The 22,605-nt window shown below is 47.4% G+C and overlaps 2 protein-coding genes across 8 annotated transcripts in view; both read left to right on the top strand.

Annotated features, from left to right (window-relative positions):
* Positions 1–16,252: 16,252 nt before the first annotated feature.
* On the top strand, positions 16,253–17,724 carry RITA1 (RBPJ interacting and tubulin associated 1). Its single transcript, XM_015294867.4, has 2 exons — positions 16,253–16,366; positions 16,451–17,724. The coding sequence occupies exons 1-2, from the start codon at positions 16,278–16,280 to the stop codon at positions 16,995–16,997; spliced, it is 636 nt and encodes a 211-aa protein (XP_015150353.1). The 5' UTR covers positions 16,253–16,277; the 3' UTR covers positions 16,998–17,724.
* A 1,990-nt stretch (positions 17,725–19,714) lies between these two features.
* CATSPER4 (cation channel sperm associated 4) overlaps positions 19,715–22,605 on the top strand; it is a 55,285-nt gene continuing 52,394 nt past the window's right edge. For 5 of the 7 annotated variants that reach the window (XR_001469170.4, XR_003077919.3, XM_025155738.3 and 2 more), the window contains exons 1-2: positions 19,715–19,867; positions 19,959–20,450. Coding sequence is in view for 3 of the 7 variants with exons in the window: in XM_025155738.3 (XP_025011506.1) it covers positions 20,339–20,450 (112 nt within the window). In the remaining 4 variants the exon portion in view is untranslated. Of the gene's footprint in view, positions 19,868–19,958; positions 20,451–22,605 lie in introns of those variants that run through there. The other 2 variants (XM_046901423.1, XM_015294861.4) reach the window with 1 other exon arrangement.

Genomic DNA, 22,605 nt, shown 5'->3' with positions numbered 1-22,605 from the left:
AACCCTAACCCTAACCCTATTCTCATCCTAACCTAATCCTTACCATAACAAAAACACTAACCCTAAACTTAATCAAACACTAACCCTTAAAATAACTCTAACCCTAACCCTAACCCTAACCGTAACCCTGGCACTCACCCTAACCCTAACACTAACCCTAAACCTAACCCAAAACCTAACTCTAAACAAAAACCCTAACCCCTAACCCTAACCCTACCCCGACCAAAACCATAACCCTAACCCGACCTTCACCCTAACCCTAAACCTAACCCTAAACCAAACCCTAACCCTAACCCTGACCCTAATTCTTCCCTAACACTAAACGTAACCCTAACCCTATCCCAAGCCCAAGCTCTAACTCTAGCCTAACCCTATACTTAATCAGAACCCTAACCCGAACCCTAACCTAACCCTAACCCTAACTCAAACCCTAACCCTAACACTACTCTAATCCTAACCTAATCCTACCCCTAACAAAAACACTAACCCTAAACTTAATCAAACACTAACCCTTAAAATAAATCTAACCCTAACCCTAACCCTGGCAATAACCCTAACCCTAACCCTAATCCTAGCCCTAACCCTAACCCTAAGCCTAACCCTAACCCTAACCCTAAGCCTAACCCTAACCCTAACCCTAACCCTAACGCTAACCCTTACCTCAAACCTAACCCTAACCGTAACCAAAACCCTAACCCTAACCCCAATCCTAACCCTAATCATAACCCTAACCCTAACCCTTACCCTAAAACTAACCCTAACACTAACGCTTACCTTAACCCTAAACCAAATGCTAAACCTAACCCTAACCCTAACACTTACCCTAATACCCTAACCCTAACCCTAACTTTTATCCTAACCCAACCATAACCCTAACTCTAACCCTAAACCTAACCCTAACCGTAACCCTTAACCTAACCCGGCCCTAAACCGAAAACTTACCCTAAACCTAACACTAACCCTAACCCTAACCATAACCCTAATCCTAACCCTAACCCTAACCCTAAGGCTAACCCTAATGGTAATCCTAACCCTTACCCAAACCCTACCTCTAACCCAAACCTAACCCTAACCCTTACCCTAACTTTGACCTTAAGCCTAACAGGAACCTTAACCCTACACTAACCCTAAACCTAACACTAACCCAGTGCCTAAATGTTACCCTAACCCTAACCCTAACCGAAACCCTAATCCTAACCCTAACCCAAACCCTAACTCCTAACCCTAGCCCTAACCCTAACCCTAACTCCAATCCTAACCCAAAACGTAACCCTAACCCAAACAGTAAGCCTAACACTAACCCTTATCCTAACTGAAACCTAACCCTAACCCTAACCGTAACACTAACCCTAACCGGAACCCTAACCTAACCCTAAACCGAACATTAACCCTACCCTAAACCTAACCCAAATCCTAAACCTGTGTCTAACCCTAACCCTCACCTTCACACTAACCCTAACCCTAACACTTAACCTAACCCAAACCCTAACCTAACACTAACACTAACCCTAACTCATAACCCTTGCCCTAACTCTAACCCTAACCCTAACCAAAATCCTACACCTAACCCTAAAGCTAACCCTGACACGAACCCTAACATTAATCCTAACCCTAATCCTAACACTTACCAAAACACTAATCATAATCCTAAACCTAACCCTAACCCTAACTCTAACCCTAACCCCAACCCTAACACTAACCCAAACCCAAACATTAATCCTAAACTAAATCTAACACATAACAAAACCCTTACCCTAAACTTACCCAAAACCTAAAGCTACCCCTAACCCTAACACAAACCCTCACCCTAAACATAATGCTAAACCTAACCCTAACCCTAACTCTGAAACTAACTCTAACCCTAACCCTAACTCTGAAACTAACCCTAACCCTAACCCTAACCCTAAATCTGAGACTGTTCCTAACCCAAGCACTAACCCTAAACGTTACCCTAACCCTAACCCAAACTCAAACCCTAAACCTAACCCAAACACTAAACCTAACCCAAACCCTAACCCGAACCCTAACCCTAATCCTAACCCTAACACTAACCCTAACCCTAACCCTAACCCTAACCAAATCCTAACATTAATCCTAACGCTAACCATAACCCGAACCCTAACCGTAACCCAATCCCTTACCCTAACCTAAGCCTAACCATAACCCTAACCCTAAACCTTACCCTAAACCTAACCCTAGCCCAAACCCTAACCCTAACCGTAACCCTAACCCTGTGTCTAACCCTAACCCTAACCTAACCCTAAACCTGTGCCTAACCCTAACCATAACCCTAACCCTAAACCTAATCCTAACCCTAACCCAAACCCTCACCCGCACCCGGACCCAAACCCTTAAGCTAAACCTAACCCTAAAGGTAACCCTAAAGGTAACCCTAACCCTAAACCTAATCCTAACCCTAACCCTAACCATAACCCTCACCCGCACCTGAACCCAAACCCTTAAGCTAAACCTAACCCTAAAGGTAACCCTAACCCTATCCCTAACTCCTAACCCTAGCACTAACCCTAACCCTAAACATAAACCGAACCCTAACCCGAATGCTAACCATAACCCAAACCCTTATCCTAACCCAAACCCAACCCTAACCCTAACCCTAACCCTGCCCTACCACTAACCCTAACAATAATCCTAACCCTAACCCTAACCCTAACATTAATCCTAACCCTAAATCTAACCCTAACCATAAACCTAACCCTAACCCTAAACCTAACATTAATCCTAACCCTAAATCTAACCCCCACCCAAAACCTTACCCTAACCTAACCCTAACCCTAAAGAAAACACTAACCCTAACCCTAACCCTAACCCTAACCCTAACCCTAACCCTACCCTAACCCTAACCCAAACCCTGGGCCAAAACCCAGAAGAAAGGGAGCTTGATGGGTTGAATGTAGAAAGGAATGGGGCTTTCTGGTCCAAAAGGCAGAAGGAAGGGCGTTTGGTGTCCCAAAACCCAAATGGAATGTGTCTTGCTGGGCTGTTACCCAGAAGGAAGGGGTCTTGATGGGCCAAAACCCAGAAGCAGGAGAGCTTCATGCGCAGAAACCGAGAAGGAAGGGATCTTGCTAGGCCCCAAGCAAGAAGGAAGGGGCCTTGCTGCATATAAAACCAGAAAAAACAATGCACAGTGTGCTGAAACCCAGAAGGGAGGCATTCTGGGTTGAAAGCCAATTAGAAGTAGTTTTGCTGGGCCAAAAAGCAGAAGGAAAGGGTCTTGCTGGGGCAAAATGCAGAAGAATGGGGGCTAGCTGTGCTGAAAGCCAGATGGAAGGGGGCTTGCTGAGCCCAAAGGCTGAAGGACCGGTGTTTGCTGTGCCCAAACCCTGAAGGAAGGAGGCATGCTGTGCTTGCTGGTGTGATGGAAGGTAGATGGAAGGTGCTTGCTGGTGTGAAACACAGAAGGAAGGGGGCTTGCAGGCCAGAAACCCATCAGGGAGAGTTTTTTCTATGCTGAAAACCAGAAGGAAGGAGGCTTGCAGGTTTGGAATCCAAAAAGCAGCTGGCCTTCTGGGTCAAAATGCAGAAGGAAGGGTGCTTGCCCTGCCGAAATTGAGAAAGAGGGGATCTTGCTGGGGCAAAAAGCAGAAGGACTGGGGCTTGCAGTGCACAAATGCAGAAGGCTGTTGCTGGGCTCACACCCAGGAGTAGGGCTTGCTGTGTCCTTGGTCCTTACCCAGACGGAAGGGGGATAGCCGGGACAAAATCCAGAGGAAAGGGGGCATGCCTGGCCACTAATCAAAAGGAAGGGGTCTCGTTGGACTTGCCTAGGCTTGGGATTAGTGTTTGGGCTAGGATGGGGTTAGGGTTCAGGTTAGGGTTAGGATAAGGTTGAAAGTAAGGGTTAGGGTTAGGGTTAGGGTTAGGGTTAGGGTTAGGGTTAGGGTTAGGGTTAGGGTTAGAGTTAGGGTTAGGGTTAGGTTTAGGGTTAGGGTACGGTTGGGTTAGGATTAAGGTTGCGTTTAGGGTTAGGGTTAGCGTATGGTTTAAGGTTAGGATTAGGGTTAGTGTTTGGCTTGGGTCAGGGACTGGGTCAGGATTAGAGTTGGTGTTGTGAGAGGCAGATTGTGTTTTTGCAGTGGAAATTTCCAGTATTTCTGTATGTAGCATTGGATAAGTTGCCTTTCACAACAAGAAGGAAGTTGCAAAAGTTTCTAGGTCTAATTGGATACTGTAGATTATGAGTAGAAGAATATGTACCAAAAAAAAAAAAAAAAAAAGGGATCGTATCTCAAACTATCAGAGGGAGAACCCAATACATTAAAATGAACAGAAGAGGGAAAAGAATTAGTAGAAGTATTGAAACGGGACTTAATCACAGCACCAGTGTTAGAACTGCCTGCCTTAAAGAAACCATTTCACCTTTTTGTAACTGTCAGTGAAGAAGTTGTTTTAGGAGTTCTAACACAGGAATAGGGAGACAAAAGGAAATCTATTGCATACTCGCTTAAGCTATTAGACCCTGTATCTCAAGGTTAACCTGAATGTGTCCAGGTGGTAGTAGAAACTGCCTTATTGGTAGAAGAGAGTACATATCCACCCTTCAAGGGTGTAAGGAGCAAATTGCTGAGTTTTTGATTTTACGTGTTCCCCCTTCCCCCCTCCCTCTTCCCCCTCGAAGAGATTGCTACACATTTTGAGGCATAATCTTTTTTTTTTTTTAAAAAAAAAAAAAAGGAACAAGGGCAGGAATCCACTCCTTGACCTCTTAGAAAAGCATGGTGCCAAACTCTCCCCCATGGAGATGGAGTGGGCACTGAGTAATTGGTCTAACTTAGAGGGAATCGTGGATCATATAAATTGTCTCCACAAGCAGACTTGTATGGGGGAGGGAAAGGGAAAATCAATCATTTGTGCTGTTCTAAGAGCTGCTCTTACTGCTGCTGTAGAGATCCGCAACAAACAGCACATGGCAGAAACCCATGCCGTTCAGTCCTTGAAGGAATTGGTTACATACCTGCAGGACCAAGTAGAAGATCTTAGGGGACAGTCAGAAAAAGAAGAACATTCAAAACTCCTCCTTCAGCAAGCCCTTAGAGAACAGTTGGTAAACGAGAGGGAGGTTAATGCTAGTTCCCCAGGTAGTGACTTTTATCCAGGAGAAACTCTGGAGGATGTGAGAGCCCAAAAAGACAAATCAGAAAACCTAGTGACCCTTCTCTGCCCTCCAATAGGAACTGGGCATGCATATGAAGAGAGTGAAGGTGGGTACTCTGATGTTAGCATCGAGGTGAGATCAGGAGCTCAGGTGGGTCTAGGGTTTGAACTTAGAGGGGTTAAATAAGCTAGCTTTAGAAACTAGGGAGGGAGAACAACATCTCAACATTTCATGGTCAGCTGTGCAAACACAAAGAAAGGAACAATACAAAATGAATGTCTTTGACTGGTTTGAATGCACCATAAGAAGGTAAGACTGAGGAAGACGTCAAGCCTTCACGAGGAAAACTTCTGACTTCATCCCCACGACCACCAGAGGGAGACCCCTACTATGGACAACACATGCGCCAGGGGAGGGGTACTATGTAAATGAATTTTCGGAAGGATAATGAATATGTAGATGAGTTCCAAGAATTCTGCTGAATATGAATATGAATGAATATGTATGGTTTTAGCTTATAAATTTTTAGTGCTTTTTCTGGCTAGTGTGCAAGTATGGTGGAGTGATCCCCCTTGCACCCGGCCAGCCAAACAAACATACCTGCTTTGTAACCTAACCGGGTTATAGGGTTTGTTTCCACACGTCAGAAGAGGTCCCCTATTCTGCTACCAAGTTGGCCAAATTAAAGATAGATTTTGGTTACACCCCTAGGAAATCAGAGATGGAGTATGTGTGGAAAGTGACACTAGCAGGGAACAGATCCTGTTGATTGAAAAGGAATCAGAGGGTTACTGGGGACCTGGAATATTTTTCACTACTGGCAACCACTGTACCCCATGCTCCCTTACTCAAAGAGCTGCTTATTGGAATGGTTACTCCCAGGGACAACTGATCTTGACTGATTTGCTGCACAGTGGTCCTGTCCCTTTAACCCTCAAGGAGTCTCTTAACAAATACATCTGGAAGGCTCAAGACAATCAGGGGAAATGTACAAAATTAACCATCTGGATTTCACCCACCTTCCAACTTCAGTCCATTTGGCACCAGGAAAGTTTTTTTGTTTGTTTGTTTGTTTTTTCTTTTCCAATTACGCTTTCTCTAACCTTGATTCCTCTGGAACCGGGAAGTTCTCTCTTTTTTGTTTTCCAGATGCTAACGAATGTTGATCCTGATACTGTGCCTCACATGTTCCTTTCTCAACCTACTTGTTTCCCCTGCGATTCCTGTGGGATCATTAATGTCACTGTTTTGGACAGGCATCTTCTTCAGATTAATATTTGTAATTGCTTATGCTGACCCTATCACATTCTCTGGCTGGTCACAGTCCCATGCCCATATTGGGCATACTGGGCATATGGGACCAAATTGTAATTCTAACAGAGGCTTAAGCCTTTCAGCCACAGTTAAGCACAGTAGTGAAATAAATTCAGGAAATGAATGAGACCAGGATAGTACTGGCCAACTCCCACAACTCTGGGGAGATGCGGGAAAAAAGAATAAAAACAGAGTATCAGATGCAACAAGTGATCTATGTGCATTGCAACACCCCTGCAGTCATCCCTATCAGCATTGGGAACCAATCAGTGGTTCTTTTCTAATGTATTATCTCAATGGGAAAGAAGTAAAATAAAAGACCACCAGGTAATTGTAGATGCACTGGCTATAATTCAAATAATGTCTTCCTAGTTCTTAGTTGTAGAAGCTAAAGGAAACGCTTTACCCACTGACATTTGAAAGGTGATTTGGAACAATGCAAACAAATTTGAAAGAGAATTTCAATCTTGGTGGCATCTAGTTAATTTTGCTTATGATCCTGTTAATAACTTTGCTACAGCTTTTGTCCTAGCAATACACAATGCTTCGGTACATACCATATATCCAATCATTGCACAGGGACTGAATCACAATGGGGTTATGCCCTACTCATTAGAACACAGAGTATGGGCCCAATAAAATGGAAAAAAATGGCAAACTGTTGATGTTAGTTCATGTGATGTATGGGAACAACAAGGATTTACTTGTGAGAGTAATACCATCAAGACTCAAGACATTTGTCTTGACACTGAGCAAAATATTTGCCATTTTGAGAGGTATCCCAATGAGACTCCTGAATTAGTGCTCATTTATATTGGAGAAGGATGTGTGTATGAGAACCTCTTGTAATTTTATACTCATAGGTAATATTACTGTAGATACAAGCAATCATTCAAATGCCTGTGTTTGTAACTTCACTAACATAATGGGATGTGACTTTAATTATTCAGTTCCAGTTACGTCATATCAGTTGTTGTGGTCCACTTACACAATAATCCAAGATTTGCCACGTGCACCAATCGGAAAGAATCTTGCTTTAGTAAAGAAACTATTACAACATGACGATTTGTACCAACTGCTAGAATGCATCCAAGATAATGGACAAAAAAAACTTTGAATACTGTTAACCATGACACTAAAGAGATACCCTGTGTCCTGGAAAGGGTGAAGAAGGATGGAGAACACGATTGGTGGGAAACGCTGCTTGGATGGTTGCCAAAAGCAAGAGGAGTTTTTAATTCTGTGCTTCACCCTGTTGTGATCTTATTATCCACCATCCTATTAATTACTGTCCCTTCATTGGCAGGGAAGGATACTGAGAGGAGCAGGAAAACCCTTCTCATAAATACATGGATGAGAGGCTGGTGCAATTGCAAGAATTTTGGGTTTTTTTGACCATGTGGTAGTTTACTCAGCACCTGGCCTGACAGCTGTGGATGGGTCTCATCTGTCACAAAGGGAGAAATGGATCCTAGCCCAGGAGCTGGAAGGGCTCACCGAGTGGTCTTTAACCTAGATATGAAGGGGAAAGGGGATAAAACCAGGCCAGCTAGAGATGAGCCGAGGGAAACAATTGTGGGACTGGGGCAAGGCAAGGGGCTGAGCTGAGGTGCATCTACACCAGTGCACACAGCACCAGTGCTGGAAGGCATTGTGAGGCAGACAAAATATGACTTAGTTGCTATTACGCAAACATGGTGGGATCGCTCCCACAGCTGGAGTGCTGCAATGGATGGCTATAAGCTCTTCAGAAAGGACAGGCAAAGAAGGAGGGGTGACGGCGTGGCTCTCTATGTTAGTGAGTATTTTGATGCTGTTGAGCTTGGGACTCAACAAGACGGACATCCTGGTGGGGGTCTCTAATAGACCGCCTAACCAAGATGAAGAGACAGATGAGGCATTCTACAAGCAGCTGACAGAAGTTGTGTGATCACCAGCCCATATTCTCATGAGGAACTTCAACTTCCCTAATATGCTTTAGAAATACAATACTGCACAGAAGCAGTAGTCTAGGAGGTTTCTAGAGTGCATGGAAGACAACTTCCTGATGTAGCTGGTAAGAGAGCCTACCAGGGGAGTGCCCCTCTAGATCTCCTGTTCACAAAGGTCTGGTGGGAGATGTGGGGATTGGGATCTGTCTTGCACAGAGTGATCACGAAATGGTAGAGTTCTCACTTCTCGGTGAAATCAGGAGAGGGGCAGCAAAACTTCTACCTTGAACTTCCAGAGGGCAGCCTTTGAACTGCTCAGGACATTGGTAGGGTGAGTCCCTTGGGATTCAGCCCTGAAGGGTAAAGAGGTACAAGATGCCGGTCACTCCTCAAGGAGTAAGTTTTAAAGGCACGGGAGCAGGCTGCCAGCCCATTAAACCACACCATCCTTTTGGCACCCATTGTGGGGCTTGAAGGGTTGAGACAACAGGAGATCTGACCAATGTGTCAAAACAAAATTATTATAAGCATTACATTAGGTTTCATAATTGCTGGTCACAGCATTGATTTTTCTGCTCTCAGAGTTGATGTGCCTATTTCCAATGGTGTGCTATGTAGTACCTTACTTTCTATATACTTAATTGTGCTGCTGCTTATCACCTCTGGGGACTGGATTGATAATAATTTTATGTACTGCATAACACTGCTTTATGAATGACTGGCAAAAGGACTCCACTGTGACTCACTCATAGTCTCCATGCATCTCAGGAGACGGTACTTCAAGGACCCAAAAGAGTACCAAGGCTTTTGGTATAGATGCCTTGGAGATGGAGGACATTAAGCAGTTGTCTACCTTGCCTGGTCTCTCAGAGGAACCTTCTGTTGTGGGATTGCTAAGAATAGAACAGCAGGTGCAGATCACTACTACAACAGTGTACTCATGACAATACTGCACCCATCAGGACTCTCTGATTCCAATTCATCAGTTGATTTTTCAACTGAAGAACAAAGGAGTAATCAGAAAGGCTTGCTCACCAACAGTCCCATATGTCCAATACAAAAGCCCAGTGGAGAGTGGAGGCTAACAATGGACTATCATGGCCTGAATGAAGTCACACTACTGCTAAATGCTGCTGTGCCAGACATGCTAGAACTTCAATGAAAATTGGAGTCAAAGGCAGCCAAGTTGTATGCCACAACTGACATGCTTTTTTCTCAATCCCTCTGGCAATAGAGTGGAGGCCACAGTTTGCTTTCACCTGGAGGGGCATCTAGTACACCTGGAACTGACAGCCCCAGGGGTGGAAACACAGCACTACCATTTGTCATAGGCTGATCCAGACTGCTCTGAAAAAGGAGGAAGCTTCTAAACACCCACAATCATTGGTGGCATCACTGTGTTGAGCAACACAGCAGAGGAAGCTTTTGAGAAAAGGAAGAAAATAATCCAAATCCTAATGAAATCTGGTTTTGCCATAAACAACAGTCAAGGGACCTACACAGGAAATCCAGTTTTTAGGAATTTTTAGGCCCCACTGTACAATATACTAGCAGAGAGTAAGAAGCAGCATGCCTTGTTCACTGATGGGTCCTGTCGCATTGTGGGAAAGCGTCAGATGTGGAAGGCTGCTGTATGGAGCCAACATGACAAGTCACAGAAACTGCAGGATAAGATGAATGGAGCCAGTTTGCAGCAGTGAAGGCCATCCAGCTGGCTTTAGACACTAGTGAACAAGAAAAGTGGCCATGTTTTACCTCTACGCTGACTCCTGGATAGTGGCCACCTCCTATGGGGGTGATTACAGCAATGAAAGCAGAACAAATGGCAGTGCAGTGGCAAACCCATCTGAGCCACTGCACTGTGGAAAGATACTGTTGCCTGAGTGGAGAACTTGGTTGCAAAGGCCTCATGTAGATATTCACATACCCAAAAGTCCTGCCGCTGAAGAATATCAAAACAACCAGCAGGTGGACCAGGCCAGTAGAACTAAAGTGACTCAGGTAGATCTGCACTAGAAACATAAGGGTGAATTACTTCTAGCTCATTTGACATATGATACCTCAGGCCATCAAGGAAAAGATGCAACCATTAGATGGGCTAGGAATTGAGTGGTGGACTTGACTATGGACCTTACTGTACAGGTTATCCATGAATGTGAAACATGCTGTAATCAAGCAAGCCAAACAGATAAAGCCTCTTTGGTATCGCGGACAGTGGCTGAAATATAAACATAGAGAGGCCTGGCAGGTGGATTATATCAGACCCACAAACCCACAATGGCAAGTGTCATGTGCTTGCAGTGGTGGAAGCAACCTCTGGATGGATGGAAACATATCCAGGGCCTTGAAAAGCAAGTCTTGTGGTGACATGGTACCCCAGAAAGAATTGAGTCCGACAATGAGACTTTCCAAAACAACCTCATCAACACCTGGGCCAAGGAGTGTGCACAGGTATATCACATACCCTATCCCGCATCATATAATACAATGGACTGTTCAAGACTATACTGAGAGCAACAGGTACTGGCATATTTAAACACCGGGATACACATTTAGTAAAAGCCATCTGGTTAGTCAACAGTGGGGAGTCTGCCAATCAAGCTGGCCCTGCCCACTCAAAACTCCTATGTCCTGTAGAGGGAAATAAAGTACCTGTAATGCACATGAATAACATGCTGGGCAAGATAGTTCTGGTTATTCCTGCCTTGAACAAAGGCTAGCCCATCCATGGGACTGCTTTTGCTCAAGGACGTGAGTGCACTTGGTGGGTAATGTGGAAGGATATGGAAGTCTGCTGTGTACCCCTCACTTCAAAGGCAATTTGAGGATGAGTGAGCATAACCAATTATTTCAATTGTATTATGCTAATTGCTACCTAATACTGCATGTCATCACTACAAGGTTTGCTATATGCCTTATCAATGGTTTTGCTTCAAGAATCATCTACATTAAAGAAGAATGAATTCTGATGGAAGCAGAACGGGCTTCAGCATAGAATCATAGAATCACAGAATCACAAGGTTGGAAAGGACCTACAAGATCATCTAGTCCAACCGTCCTCCCATTAATGTTACTACCACAAGCTAATAAATCACATCTCGTAGCTTCTCATCTAGACATCTCTTGAATGGTGACTACTGCACGTCCTTGGGCGGCCATTCCAGTGCCTGACTGCTCTCTGAGAGAAAAAGTTTTTCCTTATGTCTAATCAAAATCTCCTCTGGCACAACTTGTGGCCATTTCCTTGGGTCCTGTTTGCTGCCTGGGAGAAGAGGCCAAAACCCTCCTCATCACAATCCCCCTTCAGGAAGTTGTAGAGTGCAATGAGGTCTCCCCTGAGCCTCCTCTTCTCCAGACTGAACAATCCCAGCTCCTTCAGCCGCTCCTCATAAGGCCTGTGCTCCAGATCCCTCACCAGTTTTGTTGCCCTTCTCTGAACACACTCCAGGGCCTCGGTGTCTTTCTTGTAGTGAGGGGCCCAAAACTGAACACAGTACTCGAGGTGGGACCTCACCAGTGCTGAGTACAGGGGGATGATTACCTCCTTGCTCCTGCTGGCCATACTATTTCTAATGCAGGCCAAGATGGCACTGGCCCTCTCTTGTCCACATGGGCACTGGATGGCATGCAGCAATCCAACACCATGCATCATTCCTCCAGCCCTGAGGGTCTGTTATGACAGATGGAGCTCAAAGTCACAGACTAAAGGAACTCCATGGACAATTTAGAGCAGGTGTGTCCAACCTGTGGGCCACATTCAGCCCTGGGCAGTCAGTAACACATCCCCACAAGACTGCAAACTTTTAACATTACTATGAGATTTTTAGCAATATTTTTCATGTGCTCAAGCACTGACTGCATAGGTGACAATGGAATGCTGTGGAGGGGAGGGAGCAGGGCAGGGCTGACCACCTCTCATGCCTACCATATTCACTTAGTCGGATCTTAACCTGCATGTGTTACACGTGACGCGTGTTTGCCACTTTTGAGTAGAACCTAGTGATTGGCAATAATAACATTTCAATTTACCTCCACGTGTCTGCTGGTGAAGACATTTTTTGTTATTAAGCAGATACGTAAGTTTTCTTATTTAATTATCAATCTTGGTTTTGTGCTATTTCATAAAATAATTTGATAAGTTAGCACATTCACTGCAGAAGAAATATACATTAATTATGTCATACCATGTATATCTTGAATATATGTATAAACTCTATTATGTATTTTACATGCAGCTCAAGACAATTCCTTTTCACTCAGTGTGGTCCAGGCACAAAAGGTTTGGCACTTGTGATTTGGAGGGTTAACCCATACACTTGCAGGAGTGATATCTGTGTATATATATCAAAAAGCAGGAAAGGTGATGTATGGGAAGCTGTGGGACTTGAACATGCTGTAAATGATATGGAATAAGGAGTAGCTATTGTGCTGTTTTCAGATGGGACAGAGTTGATTTTCTTCATAGTGTCTGGCTTTGGTAGAAAAACAGTGTTGATAACACACCCATGTTTTGTTTGTTGCTAAGCAGTGCTGAACAGATAATCATAGAATCCTTAGAGTTGAAAGGGACATTTAAGGGTCACGTTATCCAATTTCCCTGCAATGAGCAGGGATTCCTACAGCTCAATCAGGTGTGCAGAGCCCTCTCCAGCCTAACTTTCAATGTCTCCAGCACAGGGCAACCACCACCTCTCTGGGCAGCCTGTGCTAGTGCCTCACCACCCTTATTGTAATAAACTTTTTCCTTATCTGCCATCTAAATCTCCCCTCTTTTAGTCTGAAACCACTTCTCCTCATCCATTCACAACAGACCCTGCAAAAGAGTTTGTCCCCTTCTTTCTTACAGCCCCTTTAGAGACTGAAGGCCACTCTTGTTTCACCTCAGAGCCTGCCTTCTCCATGCTGCACAGCCCCAGCTCTCAGCCTGTCCTTAGAGGGAGGTGCTCCATCCCATGGATCATTTTTGTGGTCCCCCTGTGGATGCACTTCAACAGCTCCATGTCTCCCTTGCACTGAGCATTCCACATCTGGATGCAGTACTCCAGGCGAGCCAAGGATGTTTCAGATTCTCATACTGTCCTGCCAGCAAGGGGGCTAAGAGGGTACACAAGGAGCTGAGAGGCGACTGTAACAGGACAGCTGACCTAGGGATATTCCTTACCATATGACATCATGTGAGAAAGCTATAAAATGGGGGGGAGTTGGCTGGGGGCAGCCACTGCTCAGGAAGAGGGTGGATGGTAAGCAATTGTGTCTGCATACATATATAAAATCATCATTACTATTATTTCTTCCTTCACTTTCTTAGTAAATAATTTTATCTCAACCTACAAGAAGCTCTACTTTTTTTTCCCCAGTTCTCTCCCCCATCTCACTGGGAGAGGGGAGTGAATGGCTGTTTGGTGCTGAGCTGTCTTCCAGGTTAAGCAACAACATGCGTGCAGAGCAGGGAGTGTGTTAAAGGTAGGAAAAGCTGTGAAAAAGCATGGGGTAGTCTTGTTGCACTTGAGTACTTTGAGGTTTGAGTACTTTGAGGCAGCAGAGGAAGGAGGATGTGGAATTCACTTCTGGGATAGAGTTAACAAAGAAGTAGGTATGGATCTAGGATATCTGGGTGTGCGGTCTGAAACTGGCTGTCCTGTTCAGTGAAATACTTCAAGGGCTCAGGTGGCATCACAAGTCACCTGCACAGTGCCTGTGCTACTTGTAAGCAGTGCTTATCATTACCACTTTCCAGTTTCTTTCAGCCCCAGTGAGAGGTACCTCCAACAGCGCTTCCCTTCATGGCTTCATCATCAGTGACAGTCTTCAGGGAGACCACTAAGACCCGCAGGAACCTGGAGGCTTGTGGTTGACTTTAATACTTCTGCGACTTGTTCCATTCAGGTCTTTAGGAGCTGCAGTTTGGAAACTTGGCACCAGAGGGCTCATGGAAACACACAACGCCTTTACAAGCTTCTGCATCTTCTACATGATCAACTCTTCTGTTTTGTGGTCAATTAGAGAGATTCCAGAAGTCTGGTGCAAATGAAAAGATTCCAGTATGAAATAATAAGACATCTTCTTCTTTTTTTTACAGCTTTCTTTGTTTTTCTGCTTCAGGAATAATCAGTATCAACAATCTCCCATTCATATGGATTCAGACTGTTGCATTTTATGTCTGAATAGGTGGGAAAAGGAAAACCCTTTTTGTCAGACACTGTATGGGCAACCTTCATTCCAGCCCTCCTAATCTGCCATTTCTCTCATCAGTCACATGGGACTCCCATTACTCAAAATCTCAGTTTTTCCCATGACAAACCTGTTGCTGAATGTTTCCACATCACTTCCCACCAACTTCACTTGTAGAACTGGCTGCACACAGACATGGGGTTTCTTTGCATTAACAAAACAAAATGCATCTCCTTGGTTCACCAAGGATATTTTTGTGGTAACCGAGCGTGTACCTGACATCCACACATCTCTTTGTGGAACCCAAGCATGTTTGCTAACCACACAACCATCTCTTGAGGGCACACAAGTACATTCCTGGAGCACCCAAGCTTTTCCCCAAGGCAATCAATCATCTCCTTGGAGCAAACAGTTCTCCTTCTGCGAGTCCCAGGTATCCCTAAGGGGAGCCCAGCCACATCCCCAGAGATCCCAACCAGCTCCACACTGAACCAAAGCACCTCCCTGAGCCACACAGGGTCTCTCGTGTTGATATAATGAGCATCCTCTTGTAAATCCCCTTTTAGCGAGCTTGGATCAGCGAAGGGCCACGTGTTTCTACAGTGACTATGATAAAGGGGGGAGGTTGGATTCTGCTTACTTTAATAGAATAGAAGGAGTTTTGGATTTTGCTTGGATTCTGCTTATTGCTTAAATTCCACAAAAGCACTCTTTCGCAGCAAGAAAAACATAGGTACCAGACTCCTTGTCAGCAAGATAGGGAGGAAACCGGAGGAGGGAGCCAGAAGAAAATTGGCCCCAGTCTCATTGTCAGCAAAATAATGAGGAAGGGATGAACCTCATCAGCAAGAATTAGGATAGCGAGGAGAAAAGTAGGTTAAAGTTCAAGAAGACATGATGAGGAAGAGTGTTTACTTCATCCCAAGAGATCACTAGATGGGGGTGGGAGAATACAATGCATGCGCCAGGGGGAAGGGACTTGATTAATGAATATGTAGAGGGTTCAAGGTAATCTGTTGAATATGTATGAACTTGACTTACAAATATGTAACATTTCTGTTGACCGGTGTGCAAGTTAGGTGGAGCAATCTCCCTTGCACCTGGCGCTTGTACATTCGTCTGAATAAACACTGTCTGCTTTATAACCTATCCTCAGATTATAGAGTTTGATTCCGCAAGTCAACTACTACTTCCACACTGCCCCCAGCGTGGTCCGAACAGCAGGAACACTAATCGAATACATACAGCAAAACTAATTAACAGCAAATTACTTTTTACTTTTTGTGCTTTGAGATGTTGAAAATTACAGTTTATCAGCACCATACCAGTATTCTGGATATTTCTTCTGCAGTGAGCCTGCCAACTTATTATTTCACAAAGTCACAGAAGCCCAACTTTAATAATCAAATAAAAAAACTTCTGTTTAATAACAGAAATCACATCTCTTCACCAGCACGCACACGTGTAGATAAGTTGAAATACTGCTGTTGGAAATAGGGACTAGGGACATCAGTACTGGTGGTCACGGGGACTGGAAAAGCCAGTTCTGCGGCCGCGGCCACGTGGAGACCGACAGCATCCGAGCGGCGGGCACACCGGATGTAGTCACGGCTCCCACAAGGCCCCCACCGTCATACCCCCCCCCACCGTCATACCCCCCCCACCTCTGCTCAGGCCGCGCCGCTGGCGGCGGAAGCGGGTGGCGGCCCCGCAGAGCAGTGCGGAAGGGGCGGAGCTGCCGGCTGATGGCGGCGGTCTCGGGGGCTGCGCGGAGCTCTGGCGGGAGCGCGGCTGTCCGCCGCCGCAGCAGTCCCAGGGCGGGGAGCAGGTGGAGGTGAGCGGGGCCGGGGAGTAGGCGCCGCCCTGCCCGCTTCGCCGCCCCCGATCTCAGCGCCTCTCCCCTTGTCTCCCCGCGCAGGTTGCGGAGCCGCGCTCCGTCCTACTGCGACGAGTCCCTGTTCGGCACCCGGCCCGGGCAGCCGGACTGGGCGCTGCGGATGGGGAGAGCAGATGTGGCCAAGCTGCACTCCCTGTTCTGGAGCCCGCCGCCGGCCCCTCGCTGCCAGCCCAGCCTCCCCTCCAGCCCCAGGGGCAGCCCCCTGCCGCCTGCCCGCCCGCCAGACCTTGATGAACGGGCCGCTGCGGGCTCTGGGACAGCTCGGCGAGGCCAGTCCGGCGCCTGTGAGCATCTCGAGGGCTGTTCAGGTGCTGGCGTCCGGGCTGCTCCTCCTGGAGGATGCTCGCAGTCTCTCGGCCGTTCCCAGTCCCTCAGCTGCCTGAACGCCTCTGTGGATCGGCCTCGCCTTGCTTCAGGCAACACCAAGGCAGAAAGGCATGAAAACCAGGGCTCTCCTGCAGCATCCACCACCCCTCTGCTGTGGGCGCCGTCAAAAAGCATGTGTGGGCCTTCTGCCAGGAACTCCCTGGCAGGGCATGGCTGCAAAGCCAAGCCTCCCTGGCGGTAAAGTGAAACCTCACTCCATGTGTATGTACAGCCCTCACCTATGTGACCTGGGGATTGACCACCTGGCGAGGATGTCTGCAAGGACCTGGGACTGATGGAGACCATGACAGCAGGGCTGCGCTATGCAGGAGGATGAACAAAGTGATCACAGCACTGAATGGACAATAACCTGGGCAGGAGGCAGTCCTGCAGTAGTGGAGTGGGATGTCTGGCTGTGGTGGCAACAGCAATTTCCACCAACCAGCAATCTTCAGAAAAGATGAGGTAACGAGTCAGATTCCTTTTGCCCATGGTGTCTGGCCAGGAAGGCAGAGCCACAGGGAACAGGACCACCTCCAGCAGCAGTCCAGCTGCAGGAGAAGGCATGGGTGCTGGTCCACCATGGCTCAGGCTAGGGTGGGGAACTCAGGTGGAGCTCCAGGAGCAGTTGATGCTAGGCAAGTTTCCTGGAGACGCTGGGTAAAGAGTCCAGAGGGCAGGAAGCATGAGGGGCAGCTGAAGTTTTTTGGGGTTGCAGGGTGGAGTCAGGAGTTGGACTTGATAATCTTTATGAGTCCCTTCCATCTCAGGGTATTCTGTGACCCTTGGCAACCACTGATTTTGACAGCTTATTATGATTAGGGAGTGCTGACTGGATGCTTTGTGTCAAAAAACGTGATTTGTATTGAAGGTTATGAGTACTGTTGCAGCAGTGCAATATTGTAACCAAATAAATGATCAAAGGGAAATCTTCCAGGTCCTCATGTTTTGTATGCAGGGTGCTGCTGGGTGATCTGGCCCTGACAGCAAGCCCAGGCCTCGGCACAACTAATGTCTCCAAAAACTGTTTCAGCAAAACCATTCCTCCCCACTTTCTGTCCCATAGGTCGTAAAGAGTAACTTGGTCTTCAGAGGTGCTTAAAGAAGTGCCTGCATCTAGGAATGCAGGTAGTGAGGAAGAGTCTTGTAGTTCCCCTCCTACATCAGAGAAACATTCTTTCAAATCCACTCGAGGACAAACCAGTCCAGGACAAGCACAGTATGTTTCTCCTTCAAGGCCAGATGGGCCTTCCTGGTGCGGGGAGTGTTAAGCACTCAGCTTGGTAAGACAGCAGCCAGCAGTTGCTGCAGACTGGAGAGCTTCCAGCAGGTACTCTGCACATCTGTGTGGAGGGATCCTTCTACCTATCACAAACTCTGGTTGAACTGCACTTGGCTGCTGAATCGAGCCTTTCCAGAGCAATCAAAACCAGGAAATGAGCCTTGATTGGATATTTCAAGAGGTTCTTGTCCAAATACCTTTTCGTTTCTTTGAAATCCCCCAGTCCCTTATCATTTGGAGGCACTATGGGTACTGACTTGAATTTGAGCCCGATAAGCTTCATTTGGATATTGGGACAGTGATACAAGCTGTTAGGTCTGCAGTTCTTTCAAGGGGCTGGGAGAGGAGCAGAGGTGTGATTTGGACACTAGATGGAGACAGGAGGATTAAGAATTGACACATAAAAGCCCTGTTCCCTAACAGCAGGTGGATGCTGTGGAGCAAATCAACAAACTGAAGTAACTGTCCTGAAACTGCCTCAGAGAACTGCTGAACCTGAAAGCAGGATGCAAAGTGCAATAGCAAAGTGCTGGAGTAACTGAAAGATGAAGCCTCTGAAAATGAAGAGGGATTTTATCTAAGAAAACATGGTGGCTCGGCTCTGCTGTATGACCAGGTACGGCCAACTCACCCCCAGCTGCTGTACTCATACGCCCTCCCTACCTTTGACCCAACCCTGACTCCTCATCTTGTCTCCCAGGAGCGTATCAGGCTTCCTGATTAGGGAACTGCTTAGCTTCCAAGATCAGCTGTGCCCAGCTCCAGGTCCTGCCAGGAGCAGCCTGTATCAGACAGCTGTACGTGCGGTCAGTGTTAGCTTGCTCTGCCCAGCCTGCAGGTGTGACGTGCCGCTTGTGGTGCTGCCGCAGCCTATCACAGTGCTCTGTGCAGGTGGTGGCAGAGCCGAGGCAGTGGCTGGGGATAGCAGGTAGTCCCATGCGTGAGCTGCTTGCTTGGTGCTTGCAATTGATTTGCTACAGCGCTGCTTTCAACTGAAACCGGCAGTACGTTATGGCAGAGCAGTGTCTCATCCTGCCTGGAGACACTGGAGCCCGGCAGTGACCACGCGCAGGCAGCAGCCCGACACAGCAGCACTGCAGTGGGTTTCATCTCCTATTGCAGTACCTTTCTGAGAGCCAGCCCTGATTCTCAGTTCTCCAGTGCAGGTGCGTTGCGCTGCGTCCTCAGGTGCCGGCTACATTCTGTGCTGGCGCGCTGCCGGCGCTCCGGGTGAGCCCAGGCCCGACGCTTCCGCACCGCCGCCGTTGCTAGGTGACCACCGCGCTCACCTCTGACCCTGAGTGTAAGGGGACGGGGCCTTCTCGCACAGCCAATAGCAACTCGCGTTGCTCTCCCCGAGAACCTGCCCTTTCGTTCTCGTCCGTAAGCGTGAGGCTTGCCCCGTGACGCCGCACGTATTGCTTCGAGCCAATCAGCATCCTCTCTTCTTCAGATAAACATCTCCGCTACCCAATGACGAAAGGAAATGCTAGAAGGAGGCGGGAACAATTCGGCTCCGTTCGCCTGGGGGTGCGGCAAGCCGGCGGTGGGCGGGGCGTAAGGAGCTCCGAGCACCGATTGGGGAGCTGGAAGGAGGCGCATCACTGGGCGGCCAATGAGGGACGGCGGGGCGGGGCGGGGCGGGACGGAGCAGGTCTGAGGCGCGGCGGTGGGGCCCGTATCGGTACCGGCAGCGGAGGCCGGGTCGGGGGCGCGACGGGCCGGGGCAGCCTGATCTTGAGTGCTGCTCGTCGAGCAGCGGAGGGGCTCGAGCCCGGCGGCTGTGGGAGGTACGGTCCGGCCGAGACCTTGCGGGGACGCAGCGGTGGCGGGCAGCGCTGTCGGGGCTCGTTCTAACTGCGCTTTTCTCCTTTTCTAAAGGAATTCGTGACTGTGCCGGGCAGGGCGCTCGAAGGAGGTCTGTGCGTGTCTCCCCCGGCCCGGCGCTGCCATGCTCTGCGCTCTGTGCCTGGCACGCCCCATGGGCGTCGCGTTCTCGTGGCCCCGCGCTGTTCCGTGAGCGGCCGGGCCGGGCCGGGCGTGGGGTACCGCCGGTCGTCCGCACTGCCCCGACTACGGCACCCGGAGCCTCTCAACCGCGGTCTGTGGAGATGGGGGCACGCACCTTCGCATTCTGGTGGCTGGAGGATGGCCACGATGGAAGGTTTCCTGGGAAAAGGTTTTGACAAAACTGTTCTGTGTGTGGAACTGAAAAAGGCGTTATTTGAACTTCTTGGAGAAGGAGATTCTGGAAGGCCAGGATGGCTGTGAGCATGGATGATGACGTCCCCCTCATCCTCACCCTGGATGACAGCGGTAGCAGCACCTCAGCCCCGCTGGATGGCCTGGATCGGGAGGAGCTGCCCAATGAAAGTAAGGTCATGTTGTCTTATCGTTGCCCGCTGTGATGGACACGGTGGCGGTGTTGTCCTGCCTTGGGCATGCCACACCTGGCAACTTGCAGAGCTGCTGCTTGGCATCTAGCAGCTGCTTGAGAAATCCAGGCCAGGAGCTGGCTGTCATGCTGCTTGGTACAGGCAGAGCCCACGCTGCAGCAGGTGGGGCAGAGGATGGGGAGGGACCAGCCCATGCCTTTTCTAGCATATTCTATCTATGTGTTTTCTGCACTCCTTGTCGTTACACTCAACTCTCCCCATGTTGGTGCAGAGGTTCTCCTTGACACCAGCCCTGGCACCGGCCTATGGTGCTGTGCCATTGCACTATCAGGCACAGCAGCTGCACTTCTGTAACTTGGTGTTTTCCTAGAGCATGAGGGTCTGGCTTTTGCAGCTGTTGTTTTGCCTATTTCTAGTTTACATTCTGACTTTTGCAATAAGGACATGGATATGTGCTGATAGATCTTAAAATCCTTATTGTGTTGTTATCAAAGAATGAAGAGTATTTGTGGACAATGTATATGCAGCCCTATTAACCCCAGCTATTCAGTGGGACATAGCCAGCCTTTGGCTGTTGGGTGAGGGAAAACAAAAGCTCCCATCGCTCAGAAGCACTGCTTTCATCTCAGTGTGCATTTGTTAGAGCCATTACCCCTCACTAGGTGAGATGCAGAGACTAGGTGTATTTAAGCATGTTCAGTGAGTTCTTCTTTAATGTGATACCTCACTGAATGTATTTTAGCAGTTTTGTTGGACGCATCTTTCTGACTCCCAGTTGATGTTGCAGGTGTGCACACCTGCACAGGTCCTGTGATCCTGTGCAAGCTCTGCTTCTGCAAGCATAACATTTCTAACAGATCCATAGTTTCCTGGCCTGCAGTTCTTTACTACCTTATACTGCTGCTCCCTGTCTTCTCTGTGATTCTGTGATTTGATTCCCTCTTGCAGTCATACAGGTTCCCTTAGTTTTTCTCTCTGACTTCCTGAGCTAGTTCCTAGTTCCTGACAGTCACAGTTCTTCCTCTTCTGTCCCACCCCTACAGCACTCATCCCTGGCTAAATCACCCACGCTGTCCTGCATTGCTGCTCCATCACATCTTGTTTTAACTTAAGAAGGAGACCGCATCCATGTTTTGTCATGTATTTATAGGCTTTCTACTGAATAATTTTATTCACTTTTCTGTCCTTTTTTCTTCCACCCTTTAAAGAAGTTATATGGGTTTTATCATTTGATTAAAGCCAACAGGATGATGTTGAAGCACAAATGTGGGAATGAGCATATTAATAAATAAAAGTAGTCCACAATATGCTTCCTTTGAAATATAGGGAAACTGTTGAGGAACTAATTTTATGCTTCTTAGAAGATTGCTGTGTGGTTTTTGAGAACTCATTTCCTGGAGTTCCTTAACCTGGGTGTCTCTTGATATTGAAGAGCTGTTACTTCACTATATGTTTTTAATCACTGTTAAAGTTGAACTTGCTGAAAAAAAAATATTAAGCCTGTTCTATTGGATTATATGGATATTATATGGATTATATAATATATTATATTGGCCTTCTGAAGTCAGTGGTGCTGCAGGTGTGGAATGACAGATTGACATGGGAAGGCTGGCATCAACAGCTTGAGAGGCATCTTTATCTCTGCGAAATGGGAAGCTTAAGCTAATGAGTGGACCAATGCCATCACTTGCAAAATAGGCTTGTTAAAAATTGGGCATGTGGTCCAGCTTTCCTCCTCACTTGTGAAGAAAATGTTCTGTGCAACACAGAAAAGTTGCGTCTCATGGAGGCTGTGAGAAATTCCCATGTGTCCCTGCTCTGGTGAGGACTGGAATGGCATTAACAAAAGCATGCACTTCTGTGTTCTTATCAGAGGCCTGTATTCTGGGGGGATAAAGTGTGTGAGAAATCCTGTTTTCAGGAAAGGCAAAGCTTGCCAGAGGGATGAGGATATGGGCACAGGGAAAATCAGGAGCCATTTCCTTCTGTTTTACTTTTCTTATGCATAAACTCTGATTGGAGAACATTCAGCCAGAGCTTGGAGCATCAGCTCAGCTGTTACTGTGCCTGACTGGGCTGCTGGGGGCTGGATGGCAGGTTAAACACAATGTATTTATTCAGGCTTATCCCCA

This window comes from Gallus gallus, chromosome 15 (assembly GCF_016699485.2).
Source record: "Gallus gallus isolate bGalGal1 chromosome 15, bGalGal1.mat.broiler.GRCg7b, whole genome shotgun sequence".
Lineage (NCBI taxonomy): Eukaryota > Metazoa > Chordata > Aves > Galliformes > Phasianidae > Gallus > Gallus gallus.
This window is presented reverse-complemented; position numbering and strand designations above follow the sequence as displayed.

What these genes read in the sequence shown, in the direction of transcription:
- RITA1 (XM_015294867.4), top strand. Translation starts at nt 16,278, where the DNA reads ATGGCGGCGGTCTCGGGGGCTGCGCGGAGCTCTGGCGGGAGCGCGGCT. An exon ending in AGGGCGGGGAGCAGGTGGAG is followed by an intron (nt 16,367 to 16,450) that starts GTGAGCGGGGCC and finishes CTCCCCGCGCAG; the next exon opens with GTTGCGGAGCCGCGCTCCGT.